Raw genomic sequence first — 10,359 nt, 5'->3', positions numbered from 1 at the left:
CACTTCTATTCAATGTGGAACAATTTTTCTTTTATTTAAGCCTTCTATAATCTCTGGCTCTTTTGTAGTTTTTATTTTCTTCAAAGTATTAGTACAAATAAAAATAAATAAAAGGTATCCAGATTGGAAAAGTAAAAGTACTTTTATAGACAGTATGATCCTACACATAGAAAATCCCAATGATTCTGCAAGAAAACTTCCATAGCTAATTCGGGAATTTAACAAAGTTGCAGGGTACAAGAGCAACAAACAAAGTTAACAGCTGAAACTCTATACACCAGCAATGAGATATCAGAAAGAGAATTTTAAAAAACATTTACAAGAACATTTAAGAGAATGAAATACCTAGGAATAAATAAATCTAACCAGGAATGTGAAGGACTTACACACAATAAAAACAATAAAACAGAAACAGATTAAACAAGACTTAAATAAAAGATGTTACATTCTCATGAATTCAAAACAGAAACAGATTAAACAAAACTTAAATAAAAGATGTTACATTCTCATCAAAATGCCAATACTACTAAAAGCAACCTATAAGTTCAGCATAATCCTGATCAGAATCCCAAAAACCTCACTTACAAAAATAGAAAAATAAACCTAAATTTTTCTATGTAATGCCAAGAGGCTCCGAATAGCTAAAACACTGTTGCAAGAGAATAGAGAAGGAGAACTCACTTTGAGAAGTAAGGTGCACCCAATTCAAGCCATGGTATTTCAACCTCATAGGCATCCAAAAGTTAAACAATGACTAAGGAAGACCTGTCTGCCTGTGGGCAACAGAATATGGCAGAAATTATAACATGCCTGTTCCGAGTCTAGGTCATAAGGGGCCTTGAATGCTTTTATGTTCTCTTGGAGATGTGTGAGCAACAATAAATGTTTTTGTTTTGTCTTTTAAAGGACGACGACATTCATAATTTTACCTTCCTGAATTTAAACTTCCCTATCACAAGAAATGCAAGGAAAGTAAAAAAATTTTCAAAATAATTGCAACAAAATCGGTAAGAAAAAGACGAACAACCAAGTGGAAATGTAGAAAGGTTTTGCTCAATTCAGAAGGAATATAATAACCCATAAAGAAGTGAAAAAGCATTAAGCCTCATTAACAATTCAGAAATGCAAATGAAAACAAGCTTTTACCATATGTCAAACACTATTTTCAAGCACTTCACAAACTATTCAATTTAATCTTCAGAACAGCATCTAAACTAAGTACTATTAACCTTCTCAACAAATAAGGAAACTGAGTAAACTGTAAAAAGCTCCAGGTAATAAAATAATTTATATAGCCAGCGACATATATCTAATGCCCCCAAAGGTCCTGACATAATTTTTTCCTAGCTACTATTACTAATATGAATGTGGTACATCTATCTCTCAGACATATTGGAGCAGATATAAAACTGAAAACCCTGATAGAAAAGTCTCAAGTGATGCTCATCTAATGGTATTAGAAGTCACTCCAGTAGTCAGATTTCAAGTGATTTCTATGTGCTTCTTGTAATGCTGTATTATCTGAGTTTTCGTTAATAGTGAATCAATATATTAAGAATTTGAGAAGGGGGTTGCTTACAAGAGAGAAAGTTAAATATTTTTTATCAATTTTATCATTCCATAAATACAAATTTTCTGGAATGGGAAAATTCTTAATGGCTTAAAAATTCAAATGTACAAGTAAAAGCATGACTACCCAAAAGGTACAATTATCTTTAAACAAATCTGCATAGCTAAGAGTCAAGAAAAATGTAATGTGTAATATCACAGAATTAAAACTCAATTGAAAAAAAAGACAACTGAAAAGTACAATAATCCAGTTAACACTAGACTTCAATAAAAAATTTTTCTAAAAACGAAGAAAACAAAAGCCATTAAGATTCAATTTTGCTCATTACTCTCTAATTAGGTGACAATGATTGTGTTAGTCTGGGTACTTTAGAGAAACAAATCCACAGAAATTCATGTCTAAGAGAGTTTTATATAAAGGTTAAGTGTGCATCAAGAAAACATCCCAACTCAGTGCTGCCCAAGCCCACAAGTCCAACATTAACCCATTAACCCATATGTCCGACACCAATCCATGAAGTCCTCCTCCATCTCACAAAACAGACGCAATGATGCCAATTGAAGGAGGAAAACTAAGTCAGTGAGTGAGAAAGCATCTCAGTGCTGGCAGGGGTCACCACTCGGCTGCTCCAGCACCCAGGGCTGCATCGGGGTAGGTCCATGTGGCTTCTCCTTGGGGATGGTCTTGCAGGAAGTCAGCCTTGCAAGCTGAAGCAGGGAACTGGCTAAGGCAGCTGCACCTTGGTCCAACCATCACAAAGCAAGAGACCCTGAGAACTCTAAAGGCAACGCTCACCGAGCCATTTATCCCTCTGCCCTTCAATTAACCCCACATGTGTTTATCAGCCAGGTTGGCACAATAAACTAACTCAATGATCACTACTAAATTCATTTTACTACTTTTCTATATATTAACTCTCTTACTGAAGAAAACCTCGCAAATTACATCTTTACGTTCAACGACTAATCTGCCAGATCACCATTAATAAGGATATTGATTCAATGTAAGTACAGGTAAAATTCAGCATTCTAGTGAAAAACTGGTTTCATCTCTACATTCCCTATTTAACAATGTATTTGCAGGGGGGGATGGGGGATGAATTTTTTTTTTAAGATAAAATAACTTACCCCATCCAAGAGAGTATTTGATAAATGTATTCGAAGATCTTTACGAAACGGAAACTCCAGATTTGAAACATGAAATACTGAATTATCTCTGTCAATCATAAAAACTTCATTTGTGCCATCAATCAACATCATATATCTGTAAAGGAAATATCAAAAGTATAACATTATATTAAAATTGAGTCATGAAGAATAACAGTTATTGTTTTTTCTTACACCTAAATAGCTTGGAAGAATAATATACACAGGATTCCCTCTTTCAATCATTCAGCTTAAATCACTGCAATTCTCACAAGTTTTTTGGATGTTTAAAATTTTTTCCCTACACAAAACAAAGTGTAGGGAAATCTAAGCTTTTAAGGAGACAATAGGATGGTTCAAAGAAAATAATTATTTATTTTAAACATCGGAAGTCTTCCAAATGTATTCAGTATATATGATATGCAAACATATAATTGCAGCTATTAGCTCAATAAATATACAAATTAGGTATTACTCCCTCCACTTTGCAATTTTAAAGAAGGAAAAAGCAAGTAATATACAAGTGCTAGAGCCAGGAATCAATCTAGTCAATGCTCGTTCCACTACATCACAGGTAGCATAACACCTTTATAAAGATACAAGATCCCTCCTCCCTCTCTTTGAATCAATTATCATGATATAGCCAGATATCACAACTTCAGTAGTGATTCCCTTTATTACTTACTATAAAATTGAAATATTTGAGTCATCTTAATTAGTATTCTCTACTTTATCTCTACGTTCTAATAGCTATTGCAATGGCTACACATAACTCACAGGCTATATTCATGATTAAAGAGTTTATTAAGGAAGTTAACAGGTTGTAATGCTAGTGAGAAATGCTCAGAATACAGTTGCTCATCAGCATGCTACAAAGTTCTTTCTAGTCTGCTAATAAATGCCCAAAAGGGCATACTACTCGACTATAAGCCTCAAACTGATGGCAATCAGCTCAATAAACCCAGCTCCCTGAGGTAAGTGCCCAGGGGCATCCCACTCCAGTCAATCTCAGTCCAGAGCCATACAGCTCCACTTCTGTAGGTCAAAAGTCCAGCTTCCCAATTAAGTGCCAAGAAGCACCCCACTCTACAAGCCAGCCTCCAGCACCAAAGTGCTTAACTTTACTTTTGCCACAGACTGGAAAGTCTACCACTCTGTTTCATGCTCCCAGTTCTGCGACTACTGTTCCTTTGATGTCACAGCTGTCTTCTGGATCGAGGGGGGTTCAATGAGCAGGGATCTTGGGTCCTTAAGACTGATCCACTCCTGGCTTTTGCTGGTAATGAGATCTTTGCTCCTGCTTCTCAAAGGACTCATTTTAGATGCAGCAGGATGGTGTTCCAGGGTGGCAATCTTATTAGTACCGCACTCTTATTAGACCCATGCAAGAAAAGGTCGTTTAGGTGGGAATTAGAAACTGGCTAGAAGAACCACATTACGTGATTCACTGCCCCTGCAATTTTAAACACAAGCTCACCAAAAATTTTATTAGTTTTGTATTCATTCTTAAAACTCACCAATATACATAAAAATTTATAAAGTTTGCAATCTATTATTCCTCAAAGTTACCAGCACTAATTCTCCAACACCTGATCATCCTGAATGCTAGTTAACTTCACCATCACATATAAAAATAAATGCCAGCGAGGATCAAGATCACACAGTGAGAGGCTATGTGACCAAATGGTAAGGAAGTCAAACTAGAGATTCTATCTAGATATAAAAGTTTTCAAAGAATACGAAAAAAATGACAGCTATGAAGAGGTTTACAAGGTTAATACACATAAGCATCTAAGGAGCAGGATCATTTGAAGTCGTTTGGTTTTAAATAAAAGTAGAAGAATAGGGGGTCTGAATATACCACTAGGAATTAAAGAGAATGCTTACCATCCTCTCCAACTTCCTACACAAATTATTTAAGGTATGTCTGAAAAAAGCAGCAACCACAAAAAGATGGGACTAACTCAAAAGACTGGAAGATTAAAAAATAATAAAATCAATGAAAGTTAATATATATTTAGGCTAATAAAGTAGATAGAGGATAATTTGCTTACTATAAAACAAGTACCCTACGGAGCAGTCAACATGTTCAAGATAGTGAGTTAAAATTTAAGTGCTTGATTAATAAAGGTATGATAAAGACCTGATCAAGATAAAAGGAGCTCTGATGGCACCAATTGCTACTATCCAAAATATTGATGGTTTGAACCCACCCAGCAACTCCACCACAGTTGCTTCAATACAGATTATGGCTTAGAAAGTCCTTGGGACAGTTCTCTCTCAAATGAGGTCTGAAGAGTCAAAATTGACTTGACCGAACCTAACAACAAAGGCTAAAGAGGACACAAAAGAGAAGGGAGAAGCAAAGAAGATCAAAGAGGCTCACATTTGGGGGCAGGACTATAAACACATTGTTCCCAGCAAGCTCGGGCCCTTGTTATATACTGTAGATGAGGAGAGTGAAGATGCCACTCGAGAAATAAAATCAGCATCAATCTAGAACAGCTGCATCTGATAAGACCCCTGGGCCGCGTGCCAGGTCAATAGGCAGGGAAGCAAAGAAAGACTTAGTTCCCAAGGCTCCTGCAAATGTTCTTCAAAAGCAGCCATTCCTGGGGCGTGGGGAGAAGTCAAACTTTCACTTAATTGTGTTTCAGAAAGAATTCCAATCAACAAAACGGAAAAAAATCAAAGTAATTATGCCATCTTCTGCAAAAATGGTACTAAAGATACAAGCCACCATGTTCCTTATAGACCTAGGCCAGTATTTGGAAACCTATATTCATTAGAAAGGTTTTTCATGGCAAAATAATTTCGAAAAACATTGTATCCTTCTGAGAAAGCTAGGATACATATTAGGATATTTAATATAAGATACTTAGAAAAGTCTGTGTGTATTATTTATCCGTTGCTTCCTAAAACTAACTTGTTATCTGTTAAACATTTGGTAGAACATTTGGTAAAAGAAGCCCTATTGACACTGTGGATTAGGCAGTAGGCTGCAAACCACAGGATCACCTGTTCAAAACCACTAGTCATTCTGCCAAAGAAAAATGAGGCTGGCTGTCTCCTCCACCACAAGTCAGAATCAACTCTGTGCCAATGGTTTTGGTTTGGTTTTTTTCATTGTTCTATAGTCACAATTTGAGAAAAGTTAACTCCTGCTAATAAATTTTAAGAAATCTAAAAAAGTAAGTTTTCCTCTTCTAATATGAAGATGACAGGAATTATATTTCCCCTTTTCACTGGCTGCCTAGCAGCTCAGAATTATATTTAATGTTCAAATTGAATAAATGCTAAATCCCAGGGCACTGGTACATTTATCTTTTCATAATCATTTATTCAATATATTTATGTTCCTTGCAATAAAAGACAACCAAGGAAGAAAAAAATTGAGAGAATACAATCCACAAGGATTGATCATGGGAAACAGCTTGTATCTGTAGAGATAACAAAGAAACTATTTCATAGCTGGTATTCAGGGATTCCTTTGCATATATAAAATTTTAAACACTGAAACAAGAATTCTGGGCTCTGTTTTTTAGCTTGAACTCCAGTCATTCCAAATCATCTATTCTTTTGTTATATGACACAAAAAGTAGCAAGGTTCACTTCAGGTTAGGGCAGGAAAATAGGGAATGTGGAAGTATTTCCACAATATTCAAGTCCCTGAAAATAATAATATTCTTTCAAAAGGAGGCAACTATCCCCCAGACACATGGATTCACTGGTTCTAGATATAACTATTGTTCTACCTTCAGTTGACATGAGTCTTCAGTGCAATATAACTTCTTATTGATTAGGAAATTCCTCAATTGTAAATTAAATATTCAGAATTATTAGTTATTTATTCTATCTGTATTGGACCATGGTGGTGTAGTGGATTATGCATTAGGCTTCTAACTTCAAGGTCAACAGTTCAGAGCCATCACTTGAGTAAAAGAGACATAAGACTAATTTAAGTATTATTCATGGGAACAGCAGAGGTATTCCTGTCAGCAAGGGACCAGGAAAGAAAGTACCAAAAAATGACTTCCTACTCAAAGTGTTCCTGAGCCTTACCTCAGCTTTAGATTTTGCTGCCTGGCTTAGGATTTCTACCCATTTGCTAAGACTGGTTCTCCTGAAAGACTCCCATATAATCTTTTGCTTAAATTAGCCAAAGCTTAATTCTATTGTCTGTAGTCAAGAAAGCTAAATAGATACACTGATTTGGGCTTTACTTTAGTTAAATGTGAAAATGATATAGCCACAATTATGTCTCTAAGATATCCCCAATACCAAGTTACACAATAGTTACAAGCTTCTTATATATTAACATCAGGCTAAGAGACATGCCATCTATTGCCCATCCTTCACTAAACAAGTACATAATGCTAGGCCAGGATTTGCTTTCTGTGTTTCTTTTCTTTCGCAATGATTCATTACTAAAACATCCGGTTTCTATGCCACTTATATCTCCTCTTATCTCTCTGCCCGTTCCCCGATTCCCAACAGAATTGACATACAAAAGTCTAAACGCTAATTCTCAAGAGTGTAAAAGTATACAGCAATAAATTTCCTATAACAAAAACTCAGTGTTTCGACCCACTACCCCAGATATAATTTATAAACTTTCTTGACTACAGTGCAGTATGTTACTTGGTATGGACTTCAAGCCAGACACTACAATTCCCACCAAGTGACTGGGTAGTATTAGGCAAACAAGGTGTTTGGAGGTTAGTTTTGCCATCCCACTAGGCTTAAAATAAGCCATCCCAGAAGCAGAAAGGTTCTAATTATCATCAGGAAATAGCCAAAAGTGTAGTTATGTATCCTTTTGACCCAAGATCCCTTTCTGAACCTCCTTGATCCAGGAGACAGAGGGCAGAGCTATGACATCAGCAATGATGAGCAGAGGAAGCAGAATCAGAAGACCAACAGGAGATGGCTCAGTGGCTTCATAGACCATGGAGGGAGAAAGTTGAATGCCTTTGGGAGGATGCTTGCTGGCAGAATGAGGCTACTCTCTCTGAACATGCAATGGCAGAGTTAAAAGAGCTTTATATCACTTGTCTGAGATGAGTAGATAGATGGGTTAAGCCAAGGAGCTGAAGGTCAGAGTAAAAGTGACACAGAAGCAGTATCTCACCTTCTCTGAGTTCACTGAGGGAACCAGGATTTAACTCATCAGCCCAAGGCTGATTCCTATGAAGGAGAGGTTAGACATGCCTCCATTCCTCCAACTTTCTTTACCCTATTCAGACACAAACTATCCCTCCACAGCACTTTCTACATCTCTGCTGAGTTCAATAATCCACTGGTATGGCCACACAAATGGGATTTATTAGGGAAATTAACAGGTTACAAGTCAGAATCAGCAATGCTCCAGACACAGCTCTCCAGTCAGGACATCCTTCTCAAGAATGCGCGCACGCACATAGGCACGTCTCTTTCTGGTGCTCACCCATGCCTTACTTGGGAAAATGGTACAAAGCTCTTTCGGTGCTAAGTGCCCAAAGACATCCTCTCTATAAGCAAGCCTCCTGCGCAAAGGCACTCAGCATTCCCAAAAACTTTACTGTCCTGTTTGGTTGATGCAGCTGCTTTGCTATGGCTGCTACTACCAAAACTGACTAATCCCCACATGAGTCCCAAACTTCATATTTGCATGCTCCCACCCAGATACACAATGGGAGTTACAAAGACAATGGCTAGAAGGGCCATATTAAGTAATTTACTACACCATAGTCAGAAGTGTGCTTGCAGACAGAGATGCCATCTTAATTTTTAAATAAACTGTACCTGACCATTCCTGAACCTGAATTATAACTTGTTACTTTTCTAATAAGCACCATAATTGTGACTAAATATGGTTTGAGCTCCATGTGGCAGGTGAAATGAAATACCAAACCCAGCTGCGAAGCAGGAAGGGTGGCTGGTGTCAGAATTAGTAAAAAGGATGGAAGGGAAGACATATCCAACCTCTGCCTTATAAAAGTAAACCGTGGGTGGGGCCTGATGATCTTGACTCTCTCCGTCAATGGAGATTAAGAGGTCAGATGTCACTCCCATACCATTTTTACAATGACAAAAAGGCAACTGGTTAAACCCTGCCTCTACCCACCAACACCTATCACATTATTTGAAAAATGATACACACACAACAAACTTGCCAAATTCCAGCTTTCTTCCTTGCCCATGGGAGCTTGCTTATGCAGTTTGCCTTGTTCTCTGGCTGGTTCAATTAGTGCTCAGAAAATTCTACCTCTGGTAAACATTTTTCAAAGTATATCCATGTTATCTTTAACCATTTTTATTCCTCTTCTCTCAGCTCTTATTTTCAGAAAATAATTAAAATTCCCTTCTCCTCCTTGTTTTTTAATTCCACTCAGGAGCTGAAAAAAATTCTGACTAGTGACACAAGTGTAAAGCAGTTATAAGTAACTTTATAAGTTATTTATAATTATAAGTTCTGGATCTACCTAAACAAAAGAAAGAATCAGTGTCACTCTTCAGGAGTCTCCTCCACAATTTCTAACAGCTCCATCTATATCCTCCATATCTTATAAAATCAAACCCATTTTCACTGATGGGTTTTTTAAACTATTCAAAATCATGTGTTTATGAACGTCTTACACTGTGTTACAATAATAATTGCTGAACTACCAGTTTTGTCATCTTTCACAACAAATTCAGTTAGTAATTCAGCTACCTTAAGAATTAAATAAGCTCTTTTAGTTTAATTGTGAATTTAACCGCCACTTTTACTACAATTCTGTGGAGATATAGTGAAAGGCAAAATTCGATAGGACTGCCACGCTTGCAAGTCTTCCATTCTTGACAGGGTCCAGTCTTATCACTCTTCTATTGCCCCCTATAGAACAAAATATTGGGATTTTCATTCTTAAGTGTGCTAGTCTGAGTGGACTAGAGTAACAAATTCATAGACAGTCGTGTGTGTACAAAAGAGCTTTAAATCAAAGAGTATTTGTATATTAAGAAAACATTCCTGCCTAGTCCAGATCAAGTCCATAAATTCTCTATTATCCCATAAGTCCGATATTAGTCCCAATGTTCAATAATAGTCCATAAATTCTTCCACAGACTCAGAAAGCACATACAATGTCAAATGCAGGATGATCACAGGCCAGTGGGTGGAAAGTCTTGTGGATCCAGTGGTGGTGGAGCATCTTAGCACTGGCTTGGGTCTCCCTGTGGCTCCTCCAGCTCCAGGGCTCTGACTCTATCAGTGCTGCTTCATGTGACTTGTCAACAGGAATGTCTCACAGAGAGTGAGCATGTATCTGGCCCCCAGTGAGCTATTTATGTCCATTTGCGCCTCCCAAATGAGGTCGTCAAGTTGCGACCTGGTTGACAGGATAGACTCCACCCCTTCGCAAGTTGACAGGAGATAAAGTAACTGCCTCAGACCACCTCTTGTCACTTGACACTTTTACACAGCTCTTTAGCCATATATAATTTTTAAACATTTGTAAAATCTTATCTGTACCTAATAGGATAAAACTAAAACACATGCAATTCTTTATGTGCCAAAGCCTCATTTAGGCATAATATCCCAGGGGTCCTCAAACTTTGTAAACAGGGGGCCAGTTCACTGTCCCTCAGACCCATTGGAGGGCCAGACTATAGTTTTAAAAAAAA

The 10,359-nt window shown here is 37.2% G+C and overlaps 1 protein-coding gene across 2 annotated transcripts in view; it reads right to left on the bottom strand.

The window, feature by feature from the left end:
- The window catches only part of RNGTT (RNA guanylyltransferase and 5'-phosphatase), a 279,701-nt gene that overhangs the window by 208,031 nt on the left and 61,311 nt on the right, over positions 1–10,359 (bottom strand). For both annotated transcript variants that reach the window (XM_045294543.1, XM_004696250.4), the window contains exon 9: positions 2,698–2,833. In XM_045294543.1, coding sequence (XP_045150478.1) covers positions 2,698–2,833 — 136 coding nt within the window. The remainder of the gene's footprint in view (positions 1–2,697; positions 2,834–10,359) is intronic.

The sequence above is a fragment of the Echinops telfairi genome, unplaced genomic scaffold, assembly GCF_000313985.2.
Source record: "Echinops telfairi isolate 266 unplaced genomic scaffold, ASM31398v2 ScPeMD7_3533;HRSCAF=4204_0, whole genome shotgun sequence".
NCBI lineage: Eukaryota > Metazoa > Chordata > Mammalia > Afrosoricida > Tenrecidae > Echinops > Echinops telfairi.
The sequence above is the reverse complement of the archived record's forward strand: the minus strand, read 5'-3'. Positions and strand labels throughout refer to the sequence as shown.